Source organism: Capricornis sumatraensis, chromosome 7 (genome assembly GCF_032405125.1).
Source record: "Capricornis sumatraensis isolate serow.1 chromosome 7, serow.2, whole genome shotgun sequence".
NCBI lineage: Eukaryota > Metazoa > Chordata > Mammalia > Artiodactyla > Bovidae > Capricornis > Capricornis sumatraensis.
The window spans coordinates 19,119,139-19,146,707 of record NC_091075.1 but is presented as its reverse complement, the minus strand read 5'-3'; the positions used below and the strand labels follow the sequence as shown (position 1 = coordinate 19,146,707).

Genomic DNA, 27,569 nt, shown 5'->3' with positions numbered 1-27,569 from the left:
ATACTCCCTGTTGTGTTTGGAAGCCAATTATTGCAGGAGAATAGAAACAGAGTTAGAACCATCCAAATTGGTAAAAGAGAAGAGAAAGAAGAGACATACAAAAGTCAAAACTGTAACTCTTGGGGTACAAATGCTTGCAAGCATATAGTTACCTTAATTCCTGCAGCAGATGATCCGGGGTCACCCTAAAATGAAACCCAGGAGAGATTATTCTACAAGTTATGAGGAGAGGAAACACACAAACACACAGAGAGCCGTTATTGACAGGAGCGCCCAAGGGAAATGCCATGACTAAAGGGTCAAACTATGCTCCCTAAGAATTTGTATCCGTATGGCTGTGAAGATGTCAATAATTTCCAAGATCAACAGTATACTTTCTAAAACTACTTTGAATGCAAAATACATGAGGACTACATTCCTTGAAATAAATAGAAATATATGAATATGAATCTCTTCCCCTGATAGAGTGCTACAGTTGTATTCCAAAGCAATACATGAACAGATCTGGAATTTTAGTTTTCTCCATTTCTGGAATGTATTAATGTCCCTGGCTATCATTTGCTAGGAGATCCCTAACTCTTTTGGTCTTTAGAAAGTCAGAGTTCAGTAGATGAAGTCAAAGGGTTAATGATGTTGAGCTGGAAAAAGCCACGGAGCCGGTCAGTTTGCTTTCCTCGTGAAGCACACCACAGTTATGACTGGCACGTTTTTCTCTAGCCCTACACTTATTTCGCTGTGACACGGTCACCGGAAAGTTACAGGATGATGGACGACTTGTGGGTGGACCCACAGAAGATCTGAGAGGAAATCTTGCGATAGAACCTGGTTTTCTAAAAGGCATTGTATTCCATCCGGATGGAGGGTGACTACATTCCTAAGGTAAATCTGCGCTCCATGGGCAGATAGACGCTGCTGGGAGAGAATTCAGGGGTGCTTGGGATGTTGCTTATTTCTAAGATTTCCAAGCTCCTTCTGGTCCCCTCTTTCATGAACACGCTACAAGGAAAACAAAAGGGGGCGAATGTAGACGACGACTGTTAAGAAAACAGAAACAGCCACAAGGAGAGAGACACCTCCTGGGGTCTCCTCGGCTGTTCTCTCTGCGCAAGCGCTCACAGAGTCCCAGGGCCTCCCTCCTCGTTCTACAGCTGCGCATCAGTCTCTTCTAGAGAAGAGGCAAACCCCAGGCCTCTGTACACGGGATACTTGCTCCCTCCCTCAGTTGCTGTCTTCTTTCCCCACGGCTGGCAGCTTGTCTGTTCAAGTCTTGAGTGGCTTCACCTCAACTCCTCACCGACCAACCTAGACACTCGCCCCTCATATCCACATCTCACGCCGCAGCATCTCTGCGTGTCCTGCATGCTCACTGCCTATGGACTATGTGCGTGTGTTTTCTGCCGAGTCTTTCTTTGTCCCTCCATTAGAAGATCAGCCACATGTGGGCAGGCTCAGTACCTATTTTTATGCAGTGTCTAAATAAAATATGCTGGATACATATATAGTGAATGAATGAACATATCTCAGAAAGAATATTTTCCAGCAGGTCAATAGCCAAGAATCAAAATGAAAAACACAAAAACCTTGAGGAAGAAAAAGAAGAGCTTAGGAAGGAGAAGAAAATAATAAATTAGCTTATTTGTGGAAACATATGAGTTTCTTTGACATTTGTAGCTGCTATTACTCAAGGAAAAATTAAAACATGATGAAACATATAGAAGAGGACCCCAAACACTGTCTTATTATAAAATGATACTGGTTTCTTTTCCCCAACATTAACACTGAATTGAGCTCTGAATAGGAAGTGAAATAAATGTGGCTAAATCCAATCTGAGAGCCATCAATACCAGTGAGTCAGGGCTGCAAAAGTTTGCACAATAAGACCTTTGTATTCATAAAAGCAAGTTTGACTTTGCTAAGTCCCTTTTTTTCTCATTTTTACCTCACAACACTCCTAAGAGATAGGACAGATATTACTACTCTCAATAGATGAGGATATTGAAGCAATTTGAGGCTAAGTGAATTTTGGACTTCTTAAATGCCATGTGCTTTTTTTTTTTTTTTAGAATAAGAGAAGAATTACTGGTGTATCTCATTTTGACAACAAGGCATAATGGTTGTAGTAAACTTGTAAATAAAAGGAAGTTGCTTGTATTAACTGTAGATAAAAACTTTTTCATTCCAGTGTTTTAATAGAAAGTGAAAGTGAAAGTCGCTCAGCCGTGTCCGACTCTTTGCGACTCCATGGACTAAACAGTCCATAGAATTCTCCAGGCCAGAATACTGGTGTGGGTAGCGTTTCCCTTCTCCAGGGGATCTTCCCAACCCAGGGATCGAACCCAGGTCTCCAGCATTGAAGGCAGAAAGTGACTGGATAATGCATTAATGAGAATAAGGGCTAGATTTAATTCTCAGAGAAAGGGAATATGAAGAAAAGGTCAGTTTCCTGAGAGGCTGATTTATTTGTGGACATTGGAGTAGTTGCATTTTATGGACAACTATAAGTGATATCTCAATTTTCTTTTCAAAAATTAGAACTGTGAAATCTCAAGGAATTTTTATAACTTTTAGAAAGTGGCAAGGCAACTGCTGGAAGACATTTCTAAGATAAACATTTTAAAGGACGATGCTGCTGCTGCTGCTGCTAAGTCGCTTCAGTCGTGTCCGACTCTGTGCGACCCCATAGACGGCAGCCCACCAGGCTCCCTCATCCCTGGGATTCTCCAGGCAAGAATACTGGAATGAGTTGCCATTTGTAGTGAAAATAAAAGAGTGTTTATAATCCTCTTTCCTCTAAAAGTAAAAATGAATACGGGATTAAAGTAGGAAAAACACCCAACTGTGTCTAAGTATACTCTTAGCTTCATAAATTCGTTGGGTTTGAAATGAAAGGGTAAATCATAAAACGAAAAATACCTTTAGAAGATACTTGTGGTAAATTAATTTGATTTTGCTATTGATCATTTCAAGGCCCTGATGGAAAAGAATGTGATGCTGGGAAAGATTGAAGGCAAAAGGAGAAGGGGGTGGCAGAGGATGAGATGGTTAGGCAGTATCACTGACTCAATGGACATGAATCTGAGCAAACTCAGGGAGACAGGGGAACCTGGCGTGTCCATGGAGTCACAGACAAACACGACTTAGGGACTGAACAACAGCAAGAAATCCATCATTCAAGTACAGAAAGTTTCTGTTTTGGGCTGTGATTGTTTTTAAACACAACACTGATATGCAGATAAATGAAGTGAGTGTGGGGACATTTCTATCACTCATTAATTCATTCAATAAGTATTGATTGAGCATCAGTTTTTGTGCCAGCCATGTTCTGGATGCAGGGATACTAGGAGAGAGGGAGACAAAGTTTCAAACCCTGTCCTTGTTCTGTGCTTAACAATACAGTTGCCCCTCCATATCCCTGGGTTCTGTATCTGTGGATTCACCCAACTTCAGATCAAAAATATTAGGGGAAAAAAAAATTACAGGAAATTCCAAAAAGCAAAACTTGAATTTCTGGGTCCCTGGCAACTATTTACATAGTATTAGGTATAATAAGTGATCTGCTGCTGCTGCTCCTAAGATGCTTCAGTCGTGTCCGACTCTGTGCAACCCCATAGACAACAGCCCACCAGGCTCCCCTGTCCCTGGGATTCTCAAGGCAAGAATACTGGAGTGGGTTGCCATTTCCGTCTCCAATGCATGAAAGTGAAAAGTGAAAGTGAAGCGCTCAGTTGTGCCGGACTCTTAGCGACCCCATGGACTGCAAGCTTCCAGGCTCCTCTGTCCATGGGATTTTCCAGGCAAGAGTACTGGAGTGGGTTGCCATTGCCTTCTCCGAATAAGTGATCTAGAGATGCTTTTTAAAGTACAGTTGACCTTTGAACAGCATGAGTTTAAATTGCAAAAGTCCATTTGTATGTGGATTTTTTTTTTTTTTCAAAAAACATCTACAGTAAATATTGTAGTACCACATAGTCAAGGCTATGGTTTTGCCTGTGGTCATGTACGGATGTGAGAGTTGGACTGTGAAGAGGGCTGAATGCTGAAGAATTGATGCTTTTGAAGTGTGGTGTTGGAGAAGACTCTTGAGAGTCCCTTGGACTGCAAGGATATCCAACCAGTCCATTCTAAAGATCAGCCCTGGGATTTCTTTGGAAGGAATGATGCTGAAGCTGAAACTCTAGTACTTGGCCACCTCATGCGAAGAGTTGACTCATTGGAAAAGACTCTGATGCTGGGAGGAATTGGGGGCAGGAGGAGAAGGGGACGACAGAGGGTGAGATGGCTGGATGGCATCACTGACTGGATGGATGCGAGTCTGAGTGAACTCCAGGAGCTGGTGATGGACAGTGAGGCCTGGCGTGCTGCGATTCATGGGGTCGCAAAGAGTCAGACACGACTGAGCAACTGAATTGAACTGAACGTGATCTGAAGTTGGTTGAGTTTGGCAGATGCAGAACCACAATATGGAGGAAATGGGGATATGAAGAAAGCATGTAGAAGGTGGGCCTTTTATAAATTATATCCTAATTTTCAAATGTGGCAGAGTCTCAGTACCCCTAAGGCCCACATTGTTAAAGGGTCAGCTGAATATGGGAGAAAGTTCATGGGTTATAGGAAAATTCCACCCCACTTTAAATAAGGAACATCCTAGGATTTTGATATGTTTGAGGATCCTGGAATCAGTTCCCTAGGGATACCGATGGACTACAGTAATCAATGGTATATACATATAGAACCCGCCTGCCAATGCAGGAGACCCAAGAGATGCAGGTTTGATCCCTGTTGGGAAGATCCCCTGGCAGAGGGCATGCCAACCCACTCCAGTGTTCTTGCCTGGAGAATCCCATGGACAGAAGAATCTGGTGGGCTACAGTCCATGGGTTGCAAAGAGTCAGAGACGACTGAAGTGACTTAAATGCACCAACATTTACTTTCAAGTGTGGGAATAAAAGGTAAGAAATCCATTTCTGCGTTAGTTGGTGAGGTTAACACTCCAAGAGCAGAACCTAACCTTCCCTTAGTAACTCCACGTATGATTAAAATCAGTCTTCGGCAGGTCATTCTTAAGTCCTGAGTGCATCGTAGCTGCTGGCCACAGAGAAAACCCAGTCCAAAGGTTTTCAACAGTCCCACAGCATTTCCAGATGACCAGTCTGGAATGGTTTAGATTGCTTTACCATCCAAAGGCAGAGTTGGATCAAAGGGAAAAAAATTCTATTAAAGTGAATCAGCCGATGACGTAATTTACTACATCAATGGCAGAAAAGAAGCATTTTTTGATTTTACATCTCAAACTTGGTAAATGATGAATGAGTTTCACATACTGAACCCAAAGGCCATGAGAAGAGTGTTTCTAACATGCTGGAAACAAATTATATGACAGAAGCAGGAAATGTTTAAAAAACACATCAAAAATTATATTCCAATTACAGCATTCTTGGGAATGAATGCTACAGGTCAGATTACATATTATATGTTACATATTCCTATTTACAACCCTCTGTTTAGACTCATTGAAAGTTTATAGAAATGATTTCCGTTTTAACTGAAGCATTTCTTGTACCTAATTTCAGTTGACTAATAAAACTTTTTGATAAAAAAGAAAAATAACCAATCTAGTTGATTTCCATTTCCATGTGGTAAGAAAGCTAACATTTATTGAGAGTTTACTATGTGTGAGTTGGTATGGTAAATGATTTGCATTAATATAAAAAATAAAAACAGTATTCCTTTGAGATGAATTTAGCCTTTACAAAGTAAAAAAGTTGCTTTAGTATTACAATGTTAAATTTTAAATATGTGTGATTAAAGAAATAATTATTGGCCTACATTCAAAATATGAAGCTCTAAAAATACATCTTCTCAAGCTTAAACCTCTCTACATAAATCCACATAGGCATAGCTCAGACTTGGCTTAGATTGTTTTCACTTGAAGAAACTGCTGTCCATTTAGAAGATTTCCTTTCTTCAAGCAGAGGTTGGCAACTATGGCCTGGGAGGGCCAAATGCAGCTAGCCACCTGTTTTTGTGTGGCCCAAGAGCTAAGAATGGTTTTTGCATTTTAAATGGTTAAAAAAAAGTCAAAAGAATAATATTTCGTGACATGTGAAAAGCTCATGAAATTAAAATTTCAGTGTCCAGAAATAAAGTTTTATTGGAATAGAGCCACTCTCATCAGTATACATATTGTCTACGGTTGCTCTCATGCTATGATGACAGAGTTGAGTAGTTGTGACAGACACCATATGGCCCAAAACTAAAGGATTCGTTTTCTGGTCCTTTACAGGGAAAGTTTGCTGACCTCTGCTTTTAAGCAAAACAAGAAAGTTAAATATAATATCCATGTTTATATATCTGGGGTTTGAAATTTTTATTTCAAAAAGTCATAGAGGTATACCATTGATCTCATTAGTATTAAAACATACTCATGTTGTGGTGGATTGCAGTGTGATACTTGAATCTGACAGATAATAAAATGGGTCACAGCACTGGTTCTCAATGCAGGATAATTTTGTTCCCCGGGGACAACTGGCAAGCTCTGGAGACAAGGTTGGTTGTCATAACTTGGGAATGCTATCGGCATCTAGCGGGAGAGGCCAGGAACGATGCTAGACATCCGACATTTTCCCCATGGAGGATTATCCAGCCCTGAATGTCAGTGGTGCTGAGGTTAAGAAACCCTGGTCTGCAAGAAACTGACAGTCTAGCCTAACATCTAGACTGTGTGTGTGTTCAGTTGTGTCTGACTCTTTGCAACCCCATGGACTGTAGCCCACCAGATTCTTCTGCCCGTGGAATTTCCCAGGCAAGAATACTGGAGCAGGTTGCCATTTCCTACTCAAGTGGATCTTCCCAACCCAGGGATCGAACCCCTGTCTCCTGTGTCTCCTGCATTGGCAGGCGGGTTCTTCACCCCTGAGGCATCTGGTGCCAGAAACTTCTAGACTACCCCTTAAATACAAACACAATTGCTACTCAGGGACACTGTCATTAATCTATCCCTACTACCCACACCATATTTATATTAATATTTATAAGAATAAGAAAGACAAATTTCTCTTTATTTAATGGGTACGGTTTTATGACTAACAATTATCCATCTGTACAGTAATAATTTTCAAATTAGACCATTCCTATTCTCAACTACAAGCCTAAATGAATCGTTCTTTGTCTCATCAATTAGCCTGATTTAAATTAAATCTGACTATTCCATTTTCATCTGGGCTTTCCAGGTGATGTTAGTGGTAAAGAATCCGCCTGCCAATGCAGAAGATGCAAGAGATTTGGGTTTGATCCCTGGGTTGAGAAGATGCCTGGAGCAGGAAATAGCAACCCGCTCTAGTATTTTTGCCTGGGAAATCCCATGGAGAGAGGAGCCTGGTCAGCTACAGTTCTTGAGGTCACAGAGTCAGACACAACTGCAGGACTGAGTACATACGTTCCACAATTCTAAACATATACCACAAATGAAGTAAAAATTTCCTTTCTACGTCAGAGATGCCTGTGAAGTAAGAAACCAAGTAAAGGCTGTGATAGCCTGGGGAAAAAAAAAACACGAGGTAGGAAGAGGAACCACAGATCACTGCAATGTAAATGCTAGTAACGGTTTAAAATTTTTAAAAAAGGACAATATGAAAGCTGACAAAATATTCGGGTTTGGTACATTTTAAGTCGAGGCAAATTTTCAAGACTGCGTTAGAGGTTCTAATCAAGGGACACTAACTTTCATCAAACTCTTACATCTCATCCCAGTCCTGCAATCTTCTGTCCTAAAACTGGGACAAATGGAATCACTTTAGGAACTCTATTTTTACATCCCTGTGTATAAAGGGAGTGCTCCATTTACACATAAATAGTGGAGTGTTTTTGTCTTGAGTCATATTACTAGAAACCAAGCTACACATTTTCTAGAATTTTTGAAGTACCATTTTACTTTTAAAATATTTAAATTTGTAGCTAGGAACCTATAGAATAATCACTCGTAGAAGTGATTATTGTAAAATTGTGTATCTTGTAAAATTATCTCTGACCTTGTCATATTAAGCTATGATCTCTCAACTTTCTCAAAATCTCCCATTTCATGTAAATGAAATAATATTCTTGCTCATATGCATGCTCTCCTATTTTTGGAAAAACACTGTACCTTTTCGCCTGTGTCACCTTTGGGGCCATTCTCTCCAGCATCTCCCTAAGAGGGGAGAAAAGAAATATATGAAAACATAGTGGTGATGCTCAGCAATGAGTATCCTTATTTTGAGTTTTCCTTATTTTAAGTTTCCTTTCAGAGGCACTATGTATTAATAGCTGTTGTAAACGTTCAACAGACCTAATGTACCTTACTTGACCAACTGCCTGATATCAACCCGTCCAAATAAACTTTATTACAATGAAGATGACTGAATAGTTTTAAACTATTCCATGATATTAACAGAAAGTAATTTCTCTGACTTTTAATAGCTTATTCTGGCACTTAGAGCTGCTTTAACTCTTTCTGTTTTCTCTGCTTAAAGAGTCACTCTAAGAAAGACTTTCTCCTGATTCCCTCCATATGCTTTCTGCTTTATCCCTTCTGTCTGCTTCTTTGTCCCATTCCTGATTCCTGGACTCCTGCCCTCTCCTTTCCCTTCCATCTGTGTAAATTCTACTCTGTCTTCGAGCCCATCTCAAATCTCTAGGCTCTCAAAGTGCATGACACAGCCCTCAAAACTGTGCAGTGAATATTGACTGATCTAGGCATACAGGTTTTGCATTGAGAAATAAATGTTTTAATAAAGTAAATAAAAATTTTACCTTATTAGAAAATCTTCAAAAATCACAGCAAAATAATCTGAGGAGTTTATGCTTCCTTTGTTAGTTTTGAGAGCTCCTATGCCTATTTTGTCACTGATATCTCCTTTCTACCCACAAAGCAATGTAGTAGAAAACAAGTCATTTGTGTATTATCCATGGTTTGCATCCTAGTCTGAATTCTTTAAGTCATACAGCATGTTCTAGTGGAAACATCATAGACTTTGGAGCCAGAGACCTAGCCCAGCTCCAGTACCTACTGAGCAAGTGAAAATCTATTTGCATCAAATGTCTTATGTGCAACATAAGGACAAGAATATTTTACAGGATTATAAGAAATAATTCCTGTGTCTAAAGCAACAAGGACCATATCTGACACAACATAAGCTGTTAATGGTGGCCATTAGCAATAACAATGCATTATTGTTCTTATATTCCATAAGAATACCCTTCTGTCTCCCATAGGAGGTCCCATTTCTATCATTTAACATTTTCCATAAAATAAGAGAGAAGCTATTGATAACGATTTCCCTGAGAGAAGGAGGGGTGTTGAGAGAGGGAGATCTTAACTTTTTTTCTTCGGTTTCTCTTCTTGTTTCAAATAAGCATGAGGCTAACCTGCTCGGGAATTCTTTTATGGAGACGTGTATACCAGAGCGCCCGGGAGTCTGAGTCACTTTATCCCATGAGACCCTGGAACCGTGCTGGCACTGCTGCTTTCCCCTCCTTACTTTCTACACAAAAGAGTCATCTGATGACTAATTAATTTCACATTAATTACCATAAACTGTTTGGATGCCAAATAAATATACTGATCATCAGTTAGGAGGGACTTTTGATAGGCAGTCCATTAGCATGCTTTAAAAAATTGCTTGGAAATCCCTTTGTTAAAAAACAAAACAAATACAACAAACTTTCTTATTAGGAAAACTGGTTCAGAGTGGTCAGGAGGCAAAGGGTTTGACAGAACAGTGACCCTTCTGCTTTGCTCACCTTCCGTTTAAATCAATCTCTTTTATTCTTGTTTTACAATGGTCAAAAATACAGTTAAATTCACAAAGCTTGCTGGATCGGTCGATGTATTTCTTTTGGGATTAGTGGTGATGATACTGATTTGTCAGAAAGATCGTATCACTTATGAAGAGCGTTATGTGGTATCTTGGTGATTGCCTACACAGACAACACACGTTTAAACACTGGTAAAGTACATAGCAAGAGAACATTCCCCAAAGTGGGACGAAGGGTGTCTGTCTGAGAGAAATTTAACATACGCACTCTGCTTCTCCTTTTGTTTCTCTTTTTAGGTTTTTATGGGAATTCTTTGTGGGACAACGTTCAGTATGTTTGCTGCAGGTAAACATCTGTATCCCTTTAACCTAGTGACCTAAGAAGCAATAGAGGTATGGACGCTTGGAACAGTGCTGAAATGGCATCGGCAAGCAGGCAGAACAGAAATTTTGCAGGCCTAGAGGTTTTTGAAAGCCATTTTAAAGCCTGACACAGAATGTTTAAATTTGCTCCTTTCTCCTTTCTTTAAATCTTTTTACCCAAACTTCTGAACATAATAAGAATTACCCTACTCTCTCCTTCCATTAATTAGAAGTTTTAAAGAAACAGTGGCCAGTATATCTATCTACATCTATATCTAGGCATAGCTTGTTTATTGTGCTTTGCTTTATTGCACCTCGCAGACACCGCATTTTTTACAAATGGCAGATTTGTGGCAGCCATGTGTCAAGCAAGACAAAAGGCATCATTTTTCTAACAGCGTCATTTTTCAGTTAAGATATACATACTGTCTTTGAGTTATAATGCTATTGAACTCTTAGAGGATTATAGTATAGCATAACTTCTACATGCTCCGAGAAACCAAAAATTCATGTGATTCATTTTATTGCAATATATACTCTATCACAGTGATGTGGAATGGAACCTGCAATATCTCCAAGATATACTTGTATACCTGTACTTATCTATCCATCCACATATAAACACAGTTTAGTTTGGTGCCTCCTGGGGGAGGGAGATTAAAAACAGGCAGAATCATCTCACCTTTACTCCTTGTTCTCCAGGTTCTCCCTGAACAAAAGAACAGAGTGAGTGACACATTAAACTATAAAACACCTAATTAAGCAACATTAAACAAAATCAAATATTGAGCCTACTAGTTAAATTATATGTGATATTTTCTATTTTGCCAATATATACTTGCTTTCTAAACACAAATGATGAATTTCTTGGAAAATTGAATATGGATATCAATAGCAAATGTCACCTTAATTCCTTTCTTTTGAGGACTAACGATGATCAGCAAAGCCTGGCTTTTAGGGCACTAAGGAGAGCAATGCTGAGGCAATTCTGAGATTATGACATCTTATTCCGACCAGACTCTGACTCAGTAAGGTGAGCTAGCACATCCCTCCATGAAATCTTTCATTCCAAGCACTCTCTGGTTGCATGGATTATTTCTGGGGTCTGGAGTACCAGTGTAGTTCACCAGAATATCTTGCCCTGACATGACTAAGGCCTGAACTTGGACGCTTTCACAATGTCATGAATGTTCTTCAGTCTGTTGTTAACCACCGTGGTTCTAAATCAGGTGTACTTTAGGAAGCATTGTTTTTCTCAGAAAATATACTAGATTGAGGCAGAATCTAAGTGAGTTTAGGAGAGATGTCTTTATGCAAAAATGACGATTATGACAGTATAAAGACCAAAACACAAAACTGTGTTCTGAAGAGTCTCATTTTCATTTTACCCAGGAAGAGACAGGGAACAGAATCAGAGAGTAAATATACAGCAAATCACACACATTACGATAATATCCTTCTTAAGAAAAGCTTGAGGAAGTGTTGCAATAAGGTCACACTGTTTTAAAAATTATTTTTAAGGAGGTTATTGCATTAAAAAAAAATCCTAATGCACTCTTAAAGTCACTTTGAAGGAAACACTCTTTTCACTCCCTGAAACTTGGCTGGACCCTTTGGCGTTTTGAATTTCTGGTTACCTTTCACTGCTTAACAGCCATCCTGGTGGTTGCTAAGCAACAGAGGAACAGTACTCAGAACACGCATTAAGCATTAACTCCTATCATTTGACTCTTTAGCATGGAGCTAGAGAGGGAAGAAGATAGGAAAATGGCTGTAGTCCCAGAAGGAATATTTTCTTTCCTCTCCTGCAGGACAAAGGACAGGTCTATAAATTTTAGGTCTGTTCTAGGCGCCTGTCAATAGCAATGTGATCTATAAGATCAGCTGACGGGCATCTGTGGGTATGGATACACAGCAGCACAGCTGATGGGATTAGACATTAGTTCTGTCCTTCAAGGGATGGTCACTCATCAAAGGATTCGGGATTTGTCTGCCTATCTGGTTCAAACTAAACTGTCACCAATCTTTTTATGTTTAACAGATTCATTTGTTCTTCAGAAACAAAGGAAATTTGGAATCACCCCCCAAATCTCCATTACATTTTTTCCCTATTTAGTAATGCAGACTACATCCCTTTTTAAATTTCAAACATGCTACATTTTTATTGTGCTTTTCACTTGATTAAAATGAATTAATTCACTTTAATTGATCAATACATTGATTAATATTATGCTTTTCATTTGATTAACTTGTTGGGTTTTAGAGGTGGCCAAATCTCGAGGAAAAGTCACAGTGGCACTGTAAACATTTTCTTTAGCATGTCTTGTAAAAATTATGTGAACCTTGGTAGTGTGGATGTGACCTGTGTTTTAATACATTCATCAAGTGGTAAAATGACAAAAGTCATATTTGAAATACGGGCTTTCTCATGTTAAGTATCCCAGAAGTCAAAGTTTAGACAATCATATCCTACACTCTCTCTGTGTTTTTAATGTAATGAGAATCATGAACATCATTTATTCTCTAGTCACAAAGTTTTATACTATAACATACTTTACTATTGACAAAAGATTCCATCCAAGTAAAACCAGTGGGATATAAAAAATTGTAACAGCTTAAAATTTCATGAAAAATCATGCCTCCAATGATTCTGCTTGGTTTTCTTTGCACCAACCTTTAGCCCTGGTATTCCATTCTGTCCTACTGCTCCAGGCAACCCGGGTTCACCCTCAAAATAAAAAAAGAGATACTACTAAGTTAAACACACAAAATCAACACGTTATACTGATTGTTAGAGGATATAACCAACCATCCAAAAATACTCAAGAAGTACATAGTATGTTAAACTAGTTATACAAGTTAGCTTGGTTGGGCCAAAATTCTATGTGCTATGGACCAGGGATACAAGAGGGCTAATTTTCTTGTGTTCAGTCTTTTCTTCACCAAGAAAGCAAAAGCCAATTACCAGTGGAAATGAACATCTAGCATGGTGCTAGGTGCACCAAGTAAATATTTGATGAATGAGTAAAAGACATCTGAAAATTTAAGACTGGATGGAGAATTTTCAAGCAGTTCCTCAGCTCAGGAAAACAGAGACTAAGTCATTGTATTTATTAGAATTAAGAAAAAAGAGCATCTCCAAACCTAAATCCTGAAGCATACACACATCTACTTAATTCCTTTAGATACATCTGACACAAAAATAAAGATGGCTTTGATTTCTCTTCCCAGTTTCACTGTAAAGATGATTAAAATAAACATTCAGGGTTGTGGTTTTCATTGTCATATTGAGTGACAGGTATTTGAGAAAATGATGATGACTATTAGCTAGAAAGATTACACATTTCAGAAAGATAATGAGGTATATCAGTCTTTCTAGACTCTGAACCAACAATTGTTTTCCAAAGAGGAAGAGGAAAAAATATTTTCAAGTGCTCAGAAGCAAAGGAAAAATATTCTGCATGATGACTGCAGTTAATAATACTCTATGGTATATCTGAAAGCTGTTAAGAGAGTAGGTCTTAAAAGTTCTCATCACAAGGACAAAGAATGTAACTATGTGAGATGATGGATGTTAACCAAAGTTATTGTAATCATTTCACAACATATACACATATCAAATCATTATGGTATACACTTAAAACTAACTCAACGTCATATGTCAATTGTAACTCAATAAAACTGGGAGAAGACAGAAAGCAGTGTGGCTTTTGTTATTTCCATGAACTTAAACTTACAGCAACCAGAATTTCATTTAAAAACATTCCCAAGTCATTTATTACGTGCTTCAACTACTGGGCAAGTTTCTTTCCAATGAGGGTTAAAAAGCTGCTCCTTAGTTGATTTTTTTTTTTTAAGTTGACTATTTTTTAGAGTAGTGTTAGGTTCATAGCAAATTTAGTTGATTTTTTAAGAATGTTGTCTAAGTTGCCTGACTTAGGACTTCCCTGATAGCTCAGTTGGTAAAGAATCCACCTGTAATGCAGGAGACCCTGGCTCAATACATGGGTCAGGAAGATCCCCTGGAGAAGGGATAGGCTACCCACTCCAGTATACTTAGGCTTCCCTTGTGGCTCAGCTGGTAGAGAATCTGCCCGCAGTGCGGGACACCTGGCTTCGATCCCTGCGTTGGGAAGATCCCCTGGAGAAGGGAAAGGCTACCCACTCCAGTATTCTGGCCTCCAGAATTCCATGGACTGTATAGTCCATGGGGTAGTAAGAATGACTTCCACTTTCACTTCTAAGTTGCCTGAAGGGCAGAAATTATGACATTTTCACATCTGTGCTGTTACCTTCAAAAACACATACCTTAGTAAAATGGTAACATTTTTTAAGTGCCAGGAATTTTACATTCATTAACTCACTTAATTCTCACAAATTTCTATGAGATAAGTACTATGTTTATTTCTCTTTAATAGATGAAGAAACTAAGGCACAGAAAGGTAAAGTAATTTTTCCAGATTTACACAACTCTGCCTTAAGAGGTTGTGCTCTTAATATAATTATGCATTGGTGAATGAATGCATCTAGAAATCGGGAGGGCTAGTGATGAATATTTCTATCCTCATTATCATTTGGTTTATACTCCTCATTAATAAATGACCTCCAGAATGTATACAAACCTGGACTAAATGTAACTTATTTAAAGATGATTTTGTACACCTACCAGATAAACTAGGCAATGTGATGTGTATAGTGTCTTTCTAAAAGGGCAAAAAATGTTTTACGATTATACTGGGTTATTGTACTATAATTGCTAAAGTCTTAACTCATGGAAGAACTTCTTCCTCTATAAAGTTACACTGCAATCATTTGCATTTTCCTTGAGAAAATGGCAAAAATGTTGAATTACAATAACGATGGCCATTATAAGAAAATTTTGATATGCCCTTTGTACATAATCAAGGGTGAGAATACCAATAACCTCAGATATGCAGATGACACCACCCTTATGGCAGAAAGTGAAGAGGAACTAAAAAGCCTCTTGATGAAAGTGAAAGAGGAGAGTGAAAAAGTTGGCTTAAAGCTCAACATTCAGAAAACGAAGATCATGGCATCTGGTCCCATCACTTCATGGGAAATAGATGGGGAAACAGTACAAACAGTGTCAGACTTTATTTTGGGGGGCTCCAAAATCACTGCAGATGGTGACTGCAGCCATGAAATTAAAAGACGCTTACTCCTTGGAAGGAAAGTTATGACCAACCTAGATAGCATATTGAAAAGCAGAGACATTACTTTGCTGACTAAGGTCTGTCTAGTCAAGGCTATGGTTTTTCCATTGGTCATGTATGGATGTGAGAGTTGGACTGTGAAGAAGGCTGAGCACTGAAGAATTGATGCTTTTGAACTGTGGTGTTGGAGAAGACTCTTGAGAGTCCCTTGGACTGCAAGGAGATCCAACCAGTCTGTTCTGAAGGAGATCAGCCCGGGGATTTCTTTGGAGGGAATGGTGCTAAAGCTGAAACTCCAGTACTTTGGCCACCTCATGCAAAGAGTTGACTCATTGGAAAAGACTCTGATACTGGGAGGGATTGTGGGCAGGAGGAGAAGGGGACGACAGAGGATGAGATGGCTGGATGGTATCACCGACTCAATGCACATGAGTTTGGGTGAACTCCGGGAGATGGTGATGGACAGGGAGGCCTGGCATGCTGCGGTTCATGGGGTCGCAAAGAGTCAGACACGGCTAAGTGACTGAACTGAACCGAACTGAACTGAACTGAGGGTAAGAATAGAAGATCCCAGGAGGAGGAGGTGGCAACTTGCTTCAGTATTCTTGCCTGGAAAATTCCATGGACAGAGGAGTCTGGTGGATCACACAGTCTATGGGGTCGCAAAGCGTCAGATACAACTGAGCGACTGAGCACACACAAGGGTAAGAGCTCCACAGGAAATCGAATACACCCCTAAAGAGGACGCTCATTTACCATGTGACCATAAAAAGAGCTACGGAGTCTGCTTCTTCCAAGAACCTACAGCAGGATGCACTAATATCATAACTCATGGTTTAATGCAAACAAGAAATGCTGCCAGGGAACAATACAAACTTTGTTTAGACTTTCAAAGAATAACTATGGTAGCCAGAATTTTTTTTTTTTTTTAATGGTTAAGCCCCTGGAACCAGACGAAATACATGCTGAGATCTTGAAGCAAGGGAGACAAATGCTGCTTAGGTATCTGCATAACATCCTTCTTAAAATATGAACGTCGAGGGACTAAAACTTGATCCTTTTTTCCCTTTGATTTTATGTTTTGTTAAAATAATCTTTTAAAGTAAAAGGAAACAAAACATTGCATCCATAATCCCATCATTCTATAACTGTTTCCATTTTGTCCTGTTTCCTTCTAGTCTCTCAAATTTATGCTTACATATTTCAAGCAATTGTAAACTTATTACATAGTTTGACATACTGATTTTTTATTATTTTATACTGCATGTTTGGTTTTACACTGTATTTGTGTCTTATAAATAGTTTATCATCTATCAAAGTCACGTCTGATCATTTGTTTAATCTGCCCCAAATTGTTGAATACTTACATTGTTTCCAATTTTTGCTGTTAAAGATAAATTAAACATCTATGTAAATATTTCAAAGTTGCTTTCCAAACAGGATCTGAGCTTTATCTGCTTTTCCAGGCACCCACTCTGTTACTTTTTTCCAACTTCATCAGCACTGTATATCATAATTTTAATTACTTTTGTGGCTATTTTAATGAGTACAAATAAGAACTTCCTGAAGTTCAGGTCTACATTTATCCTTTGTAAGGTTAAATAGGTATCCAGCAAGATTTTAAAGCTAAAAAGTGAATAAGGCTGTTTCCTGAATGCAGCAAGGCAAGATAAAAAGAAGGAAAAGTGACTCATAGCATTTTACCTTTCTAAAAAGTTATAAGAAGAAAGATACACTCAAATTCAGATTAGGAGGTTACGAAACATTCTATTATTGTTCAAATTTAGTTTCCCAGGTTGTGGTAATGTAATGTTACAGATGAAACATTGTACAACTTTGAGTACCAAGGCCAAGCAGTGGGATTCTGGAAGTCATTAATTCTTTCAATTAACATTTAGTGAAGATTTACTACATGTTTTACTCCGAGCAGAGTGTTTCCTGGGATATAAAAATGAAATAGACATGGCAGGTGCCTGTGCCCAGAGAGCTTATTTTTGAGTGAGAAAAGAGATATCTACATAAATAACTTAAAAGGATATCTAACTGAGATGGAACTTTTTTCTTTGAGCAAAATTTTCTTCATAAAGAGGAATAATAAGTAGAAATCAAAGGAAAGTCTTAATGAAGAATAAAGCATACATCATATAGTGTATTAGTATTTTCTAGCATATGAGGACAGAATATTATTAATCTCATGAGGTCTCCTCAAATAATTACAGTTATATTACTTTATTGTTGTACATAATACAGTATAAAAAGTACATATACAGAGAAATATATCAGGAAAGTATAGACCAAAAAAGAGGAATTAGGTTTTATGTGTATGTGTGTGTGTGCATGTAGAGAAATAGTCTCGTGTTTATCGGATAATCTATTCATCTGTTTCTGAATGCATCTCATATTCACAAGTACTAAGGACATTATAAAGATAGTAATAAACAAAAATAGCAGCTAACATCTTAACTACAGGTAGATTGATGGATTTTTCTTTATTATACTTTAAATTCCCCGTGCATTACTCCCAAATGACAATTTGTGCATTTAAGCTAAAAATAAGTTGAACTGACTTTTGAGAAGGATGACACTACTTTCTTTTAAAACCAGACGCTCTAACATCACTCAAGGCTTTTACAATTATTTCAGGTACAGCTATTCAGGAGCAATTTGAAAGAATACTTGAAGGTAGAAAGGAATGTAGTTTTCTTACAAAACTGAGTGCTAAAGAGAAACAGGTCATTTAGTAATTATACTGCTCCCTGTCACTTATTCACAATGGGAATTTAAAATGAGTTATTGCTTAAAATTCTTAGCATAGTATAATTTTACATCCACCTTGTCAATATATATTTGTTTCCTTTAAGTACTACATTTTCGGAAAGAACTCATCTAAACAGAAGATGAACAGAATTGTAATTGCCCCCCTTATCCTTAGGTTCGTTTTCTTTAGTTTCAATTGTTTAGTCACTAAGTCGTGTCCAACTCTTTGTGACCCCATGGACGGTAGCCTTCCAGGCTCCTCTGCCCATGGGATTTTCCAGGCAGGAATACTGGAGTGGATCGTCATTTCCTTCTTCAGGGGATTCTCCTGACCCAGGGATTGAACCAACGTTTCTTATGTCTCCTGCATTGGCAGGCGGATTCTTTACCACTGAGCTACCCAAGGTTTCAGTTATCCACGGTCAACTAAGGTCTGAAAATATCAAAAGGAAAATTCTAGAAACAAACAGCTCTAAACTGGGTGCTGTTTTGAGTAGCATGCTAAAATCTGATGTCATCCTGCTCCATCCCACCCAGGACATCAATTATCCCTTTGTCCAGCATATCCTGCTGGCTAGTCACTTCGTAGCCAGGCTAGGTTATCAGATCGACTGTCAGAGCCTCACGGTGCTTGTGCTCGAGTAATCCTTACTTTACTTTACTTAATATTCACTCAGTCATGCCCAGCTCTTTGCAACCCCACGGACTGTAGCCTGCCAGGCTCCTCTGTCCATAGAATTTTCTAGGCAAGAATTCTGGAGTGGGTAGCCATCCCCTTCTCCAGGGGATCTTCCCGACCCAGGGACTGATCCTCGGTTTCCCACACTGCAGGCAGATTCTTAGCGTCTAAGCCACCAGGGAAGCCCATTCTACTTAATAATGGCCACAAATGTGAGCAGTTCGGTCTCTTATTGTACCTAATTTCTACATTAAACTTAATCATAGGCATGCACATGTAGGAAAAAAACCTAGTATACATAGCGCTTAGTACTGTTCTCCGTTTCAGGCATCCACTATGGGTCTTGAAACATACTCCTTGCAGATAAGGAGGCGGGGCTGCTGCACAGAACGTGCACCAGCAGCAAATGAAATGAGTGATATTGAGCAAAACATGGTGTCAGTCTTAGAGCTGTTCTCCTGCCTCTGGAGTTGGTGTGGTTGGTGCATATGTGCAATAAAGACTAAAAATGGGCAGCATGGGTCACTGATACCTCTTTAAAACACTGGCTGGATTGGGTCTTTCCTCCTGACAGTGACAGTTCACAGAAGGATCTCAGTGGCCACTGGTGTTTTCTGTCCTGCAGGCAGTCACGGTGGGCAGGGGAGCAACCTTTTGTGAGGTTTCAGGGCTTGAGAAGCTTCGGCAGCATTGGGTGGATAACCCTTGGTAGAGGAGGATTCTCTGAAGGCAGTGAAGTGCCTACGGGGACTTCCAGCTAGAACTGTCCAAGAAAGAGTCAGGAAAATGGGGTTTATATTCTCCATTCCTATTTATTCTCTTTCTCTAGAGGCTTCCCTGATGGTTCAGTGATAAAGAATCCACCTCCAATGCAAGAGATGCAGGAGATGTGGGTTGAACCTTGGGTTGGAAAGAGTCCCTGGGGGAGAAAATAGCAACCCACTTCAGTATTCTTGCCTGGAAAAAATACCATGGATAGGGGAGCTGGGCAGGCATGGAGTTGCCAAGAGTTGGGCATGACTAAGCAGGCAAGCAATTCAGTGTAGTTTAGTCTTCCACACTAGTCCCTAATGCAAGCAAGGATGAACACAAACTTGGGTGAACACAGGAGGCAGAAAATGACCAACATATTTGACCTTGAAATTTCTAGAATGTATCATTTTACCACACAAAAATAAAAAATAAGACTCCTACCCCTAACTTTAAAGTGTCATTCATGCTCTAAATAAATTCTTTTCAGACACTTTAAAAATGTGGCTACTAGAAAATTCATATTTACATGTATGGCTTGTTTTTGGAGCTCATTTTATGTTTCTATCAAACAGCATTGGTTTAAACTATAAAATTCTGTAATTAGTATAAGGCATGATAAACAAAATGCCTTTAAAAGCAGAGAATGAGCACATCAGTATTCAAGCAAGTCAATGTACAGTGAGACTTCAGAACGGAGATGTCCACTGAGGTGTTAAAATCGATCACTGGACTCTGCCAAGACTCTGCCAAGGTGGAAAGCAGAGGGCAGATCTGAAGCAGAGGCTGCCGAAGGGCTGGGGAAGCCACAGCCAGGGTGGGGCTAGAGGCTGACTCTAGTAATCTCCTAACCCATCTCCTTGCCACCCACTCACCTCCAACAGTCTCCGAAAAACAAGGCAAGCTTATAAATTCCTTCCCTTTGTTCTCACCAAGGCTGTCCCATCGCACTCAGAGTGAGGGTCCCAGCCAAGGTCTGGCTCTGCTGTTTCTTTGACCCTCCTTCTACTACTCCAGCCACACTGAACTCTTTGTTCCAAGATACTAAGCAGGAGCCACCCAGGGTCTTTGCATGTGGGCTTCTCTCCTGTGGACCATCTTCCCTCCGATATCCAGGGATTAAGTCTCACCTTCTTATCCTTGGCACAACTGTCCCCTTATTACAGAGGCTGTCCAGAATTCCACCCTCCCTGCCACCACTCCCGATGTCCACCTATATCTGACTTTGCTTCTTCTACTGCACTAATTACCACCCAAGATAAAATTTTTTCTTTTCTGTTTCCCCTACTAGGATTGCCAGATTTGGGAAATAAAAATATAAGACACTCAGTTAAATGTTAATTCTGGATAAATAACAAAGAGAAGAGTTTTTAATTAAATGTATCCTAAACATCAAATAGACATAGCACATGAAAAATGATGGGCTGTTTCTTTATCTGAAATTCAAATTTGATCAGGCATTTTATATTTTATCTGGTGCCCCGATTTCCCACCCCATCTCCACCACCAGAATATGAACTTAGTTTCTCTTGTTTGCTCCTCTTTCCACATTGCCCAGGAACTGTACCTTATGCATAATAATTGTTCAGTACATCTACGCCGGAGGAATGAACGAACACAGGAGACGCAAATAATATATATTAAGTCGATATGGACATGTGAAGCCTGTACAGGCCTGGTGAGAGCTAGACAGCAAGTCTTCTCTGCTGGGAAACTGGAAAAGACCAACAACTCTGGTGCAAGAGACAGCTCTTTGTCTCAGCTTTGGCAAAAGGCAGTGGTGGGAAAAGAGGTGGGGACCCAGGAAGAAGACGGGAGAGACACTGACCCAGCAGTTACACGTCCACGTTCTGCTGCTGCTGCTGCTGCTAAGTCGCTTCAGTCGTGTCCGACTCTGTGCGACCCCATAGATGGCAGCCCACCAGGCTCCCCAATCCCTGGGATTCTCTAGGCAAGAATATTGGAGTGGGTTGCCATTTCCTTCTCCAATGCTTGAAAGTGAAAAGTCAAAAGTGAAGTCACTCAGTCGTATCCGACTCTTCGCGACCCCATGGACTGCAGCTTACCAGGCTCCTCCGTCCATGGGATTTTCCAGGCAAGAGCACTGGAGTGGGGTGCCACTGCCTTCTCTGCAGGTCAGCCTAAAATAAAACTGAAAAATAGAGGGGCAGTGTGGGGTCAGTGAAGGGCGGGAGGAGTCCCCTGAGAGGCAGGATGCTGAGAATGAGCAGAACGTCCATGGCTGCCAAGGAGAAGCACTGAGCCAGGACTCTGTCGGGGGAGAGTGGTTGCCTGGGGGACGGGAGGCTCCAACAGTTGTGCCTGTGAGTATGGGGACCCAGTCATTATAAACGTTTCCACCTATTCGGTTATCGCCCCTCTCCCATCTGCTCCTCCCCCCACGCTGTGTGCCTCAGTGAAGGGTGAGTACCAGCTGGGACAGTGCCAGTTGTGTAGTTTATCATGTCATCTCAAGTTCCTCCAAGACCCTTTCAGAACCTACATGTGTCATCATTCCCCTTACAGACTCACTCTAACATCTGCTTTTCCCTAAGCAGAAGCACTCACAGAATAGGACAACATATACATATATGGTGGTGGTTTAGTTGCTCAGTCGTGTCTGACTCTCTGCAACCCCATGGACTGTAGCCCACCAGGCTCCTCTGTTCACAGGATTCTCCAGGCAAGAATACTGGAGTGGGTTGCCATTTCCTTCTCCAGGGGATCTTCCTGATCCAGGAATTGAACCTGGTCTCTTGCATTGCAGGCTGATTCTTTACCAACTGAGCCACCAGGGAAGCACATTCTGTCAAATGGTTTTATGCATAAATTGATATGATCAGATGGTTTCTCTTTTTTAATCTGCTGGTGTGGAAAACTGCATTGATTGATTCTCAAATACTAAACCAACCCTGAATTCCTAGTATAAATGCCATGTGGTCATGATAAGCTACTGTTTTTACATAAAACTGTTGCTAGGTATCCACAGGGGACTGATTCCAGGACTCCCAGGGATACGAAAATCCAGAGATGCTCAAGTTCCATGTAGTCAGTCCTCTGTATCTGAGGGTTCCACATTGGCAGAGTTAACCAACTGCATGTCAAATACTATTATTAGATTTGATTTGCTAACATTTTGCTTAGAAATTTTCCATCTATGATCATGAAAGATTTAGATTCATAGTATTTTTGGGCGGAGGGGCGGGTAATGTCTTGTCTACTTTTGAAATAATAACAATGCGGACCTCACATAGAAATGCTGACAAAAAACCTTTTGCCTATAAGATGATTATCACTAGTTGACTTTATGCTAAATTGTTTTATTCTTGTCTGACTCTTTGCAACCCTATGAACTGTAGCCCTCCAGGCTCCTCTGTCCATAGGATTCTCCAGGCATAAATACTGGATTGGGTTGCCATGTCTTCCTCCAAGGGATCTTCCCAACCCGGGGATTGAACCCACATCTCTTATGTGTCCTGCATTGGCAGGTGGGTTCTTTTCCACTAGACCACCTATTAATTTCAGACAAAGTAGATTTCAAAGCAAAGATCATTACCAGGAATATGGAAGATCACTTCATAATGACAACAGGGTCAATTTATCAAGAGGACATAGAAATCCTAAATTTTGATGTACCTAATAATACAGCTTCAAAATATGTAAATAAAAACTGATAAAGCTGCAAACAGAAACAGACAAATCCACGATTATGGTTGGAGATTTCAATACCCCTCACTCAGTAATTAATAGAGCGAGTTAAATATAAAATCAATAGCACTTAGTCAACTTGAACAATATTATCATTGATAATATGGGGGGGTCTTATTTCTTATTATCTTATATGGGGGGTCTTATTTCTCTGACCATGGATCAAACCCGTGCCTCCTACAGAGGAAGCACAGAGTCTTAACCACTGGACTGCCGGGGAAGTCCCAAGGGCAATGTTTTAGTGGAAAGCAGCCAAGCGAGCCATTCCTGATAGATGGAGAAACACACTCAGAGAGGGAAAGTACCTTTTTCAGAAACAAAATGCTGCAAAGAGGCAGATGTGAGATTAGAACCCAGGTCTTCCAATTCCCTATCTTGTGTTCCTTCTATTTGAATAACTTGTGTCTAAAGAATTCATTCGTATTTATTGGGTTTCTTTTGTCTTTCATTTTTGCATAAAATAAGAAAGCGGCTTATTAGGAAGCCTCCAATCTAATCTTAAGTTTTCCACTTCTGGTCCTGGGACACAGAGCAAATTGCTTGAGCTCCCATGGGGTTTAGCTTTTATTCTATGCAGCGTTTAGGGGCAGATTAAATGCTTACCCTCTCTCAGGTTTAAAGGATTAAGATTTAGCTGTTCTTTTATTAGCGGTAGTTGTGATTTTGTTGGACTAAAGATGTCAGTGGTGGCTCCGTGTTCCTCCGACATCTGATTAAACTTGCTTCAAGTCCCAATTTCACCCACTGCTCAAGTGGGTGCTCAAGTTCTCCCATCTGAATGTCTTCTCTGGTTTGCTCACCAGCTGCCTCAGGAAATTCACTCTTCTCAGGCCTTCTGTGAGCGCAGGGTGGAACACCTGGTGTTCCTGAAAGGTGTGTCATCGCAGAGCACTCAGACTTTGCTCGTCTCGCTGCCTTCCCCTCTTCCGCTTCCACCTCTCCTTCCTCCTTCCTTCCTTCCCACCTTCCTCAGCCATCCTGGGAATTCAGCTTCACGCCCTCTAATGTGGAGCAATTCAGTACTTTGTAGCTCCTACTGGCATGCTCAGCGCTTAAGGCTTCTTTTGTTTGTTTCCTGGAGGCAGAGGCTTTGCTACTCATGGAAGAGAAACAGAAAACTCTGACCAGTTGGGTTTGGTCATACATCAGAGAACTGACATCCCTGTAGGGGAGCGTTGTCTCATCTATCCAATCAGCAAACTCCTTCCCTAAAATGAAAATCTCTTTGTCCTCCTTGGTAACATGAATAACAATAGAAGAGTAGATGGTTCTATCAGTCAGAAACAATGAAAATATCTTATTTCAGACAATCTACTGAAATGGGTTTAACTGCTTAACATAATACTTAAGCTAAACCTAATAACCAAACATTCATTAGACTTTTAAAAAAGTACAAATATCTAAAAATATAAATAAGAAAACTTGATAGTTGTCTTATTGTCAATAACACTACAGTAAGGACTATTTCAGAAATAAGTTTGTGGTTAACACTTTTTATTTGAGTTTTTGTACTGCTAATGCAGACAGAAATGTACAAATATAATTTGAACAAAGAAATTCAAAGATATAGCTAAGAATTTAGGGGTCACAGAAAACAGTTAAATTGGGTTTATTTCGGTGAAATTTACACAAGTGAGAAGAATGGTCTGCCTTGAGCACACCCCTAAAAGGTCTAGGGAGAAGTACACACGGATGACGCCACCCCCCCATCCCAGTCCTGCCTGCTAATGTCTCCCTCCCGTCTCTTCCAGTTCTCTTATTCTTCAGGAAGGTCCTTGGGAGTCACGTGTGGAGACCACAGCCTGCAAGCTCTACCCACAACTCCCCATCCTTAGCTGCTCCAGGCCACTCACAAGTATATGCGTGCACCCTTGGGAAAATGGACCTGAGGAAGAGGCCACTACAGACGATGGAAGCAGACTCAGCACAACGAAGGCAGGAATTCTCGGGTCCTGGGTACCTGGGCCGTGATCTACAAGTGGGGAGCTGAGCTCTGAGATGGCTTGTCTCCTAGGCCCTGCGGATTCCCCACCCTGTGGTGGGGGACACACCATTAGAGGGACAGAGAGGAGCAAAGAGGAACACTGGCTGGGTCTAAGCAAAACACTGTCTAGTATTCCCTCTTAAATAACTTATAAAAGGTGTGAAAGTTGCCAACACCCAGCCAGGGAGCATGATGTCACAGTGTGGGGTGGGGTTCTCTTTCCTGTGTATCAGAGAAATTGTTCTCTGTGAGCACTCTTATGGAGAAAAACAGATTAAGAACAAAGGCTTGTGTTTCAGGAAGACAAAATATCAAAATGGATGAAGGGGGTACGTGAGACAGAGGAGTCTGTTAGGACTGGGATAAGTCAGAAACAACACACTTGCTCAGCTCCGGTGTCTGACACGAATCTCTCCTAAATTAGATAACTAGTATTTACTGAAACTTTCCACATGACTAGGGTTGCCAGAAAAGGAACCGCAGCGGTAATAGGTAATTAGCATCTGGCATTCCCCTAGCTGGGCAATGAGGAGGAGGAGGGGACTTATGTGCATCCAATAACAAGGAAACTCAAAGGTGGTGTTGGATGTTTGGGGAAAGGCACTCACTCTGGATATAGATAGGAAAGAATGAAGCCCCAGGCATGATTAGCAGCTACCTTAGAACCAGGAGGAGAGAGGGAATTAGGGGGATCGCAGCAACATGAAAGGCAGGCTGATGAAATGGAAGAAATGGGTTCTTAGTGGTGAAGCTTAGGTGTCAAGGCTGCAGGCTGCATTAGTGCTGGACTTCCACGTTGTGAACTGAACATCACTCAGTCGTGTCCGACTCTTTGCGACCCCATGGACTACACAGTCCATAGAATTCTCCAGGCCAGAATACTGGAGTGGGTAGCCTTTCCCTTCTGCAGGGGATCTTCCCAACCCAGCGATCGAATCCAGGTCTCCCCTCATTGCAGGTGGATTCTATACCAGCTGAGCCACAGGGAAGCCCAGGAAAACTGGAGTGGGTAGCCTGTCCCTCTGCATTGCAGGCAGATTCATTACCAATTGAGCTATAAGGGAAGCCCTGGAATTTCACGTTACAGACCAATAAATACCTTTATTTTAAAAATTGGCTCTGTTAAGTATTCTATGACTTGGAATATAACATGCCTTTGATAATATACCCACTTTTAAAGTTCCTGGAGAAGGAAATGGCAACCCACTCCAGTACTCTTGCCTGGAGAATCCCATGGAGGGAGGAGCCTGGTAGGCTACAGTCCATGGGGTCGCAAAGAGTCGGACACAACTGAGCGACTTCACTTCACTTCACTTTACTTTAAAGTTCAAAATCCCAGCTAATTTCTTCTTTCCTAAGTATAATTCCTAGTAGTAAGTTGATGTATTATTCTTTTCACTTGGGAAAAGATGTGCCTAATTATTCACTTTATGGGAAATCGATGGGGAAACAGTGGAAACAGTGTCAGACTTTATTTTTTGGGGCTCCAAAATCACTGCAGATGGTGACTGCAGCCATGAAATTAAAAGACGCTTACTCCTTGGAAGAAAAGTTATGACCAACCTAGATAGCATATTGAAAAGCAGAGACATTATTTTGCCAACAAAGGTCCATGTAGTCAAGGCTATGGTTTTTCCTTTGGTCATGTATGGATGTGAGAGTTGGACTGTGAAGAAAGCTGAACACTGAAGAATTGATGCTTTTGAACTGTAGTGTTGGAGAAGACTCTTGAGAGTCCCTGGGACTGCAAGGAGATCAAACCAGTCCATTCTGAAGGAAATTAGCCCTAGGATTTCTTTGGAGGGAATGATGCTAAAGCTGAAACTCCAGTACTTTGGCCACCTCATGTGAAGAGTTGACTCATTGGAAAAGACTCTGATGCTGGGAGGGATTGGGGGCAGGAGGAGAAGGGGACGACAGAGGATGAGATGGCTGGATGGCATCACGGACTCGATGGATGTGAGTCTGAGTGAACTCCGGGAGTTGGTGATGGACAGGGAGGCCTGGTGTGCTGCGGTTCATGGGGTGGCAAAGAGTCGGACAGGACTGAGTGACTGAACTGAACTGAACTGAATTATTCATGGAAATGGTAAATGCTTATTTCTAATGGGAAAATTAGACATAATTTTCAAAATGATCAGTGAAGAATAGTAGAAAGAGACAACAGCTCTTACAAACATTCACTTAAATACTCAGGAGGTTCCTGAGTCGTGGAGTTCCTAACGCTTCCAATTCAAAGTGGAAAATAGTCTTTTCTTATTTAATAGTGTTTTAAATTAAACAGTTACATTCATTACTTCCTTTATTTTGTCCAATTAAGCTTTGCAGTAAACATGACACTCCTCATTTGACAAATGAGGAAA

At 40.5% G+C, this 27,569-nt stretch overlaps 1 protein-coding gene across 2 annotated transcripts in view; it reads right to left on the bottom strand.

The window, feature by feature from the left end:
* Window positions 1–27,569, bottom strand: part of COL25A1 (collagen type XXV alpha 1 chain) — a 491,061-nt gene that overhangs the window by 62,229 nt on the left and 401,263 nt on the right. For both annotated transcript variants that reach the window (XM_068975168.1, XM_068975169.1), the window contains exons 13-16: window positions 12,829–12,882; window positions 10,837–10,863; window positions 8,141–8,185; window positions 153–185 (exon numbers count right to left, since the gene is read on the bottom strand). In XM_068975168.1, coding sequence (XP_068831269.1) covers window positions 153–185; window positions 8,141–8,185; window positions 10,837–10,863; window positions 12,829–12,882 — 159 coding nt within the window. The remainder of the gene's footprint in view (window positions 1–152; window positions 186–8,140; window positions 8,186–10,836; window positions 10,864–12,828; window positions 12,883–27,569) is intronic.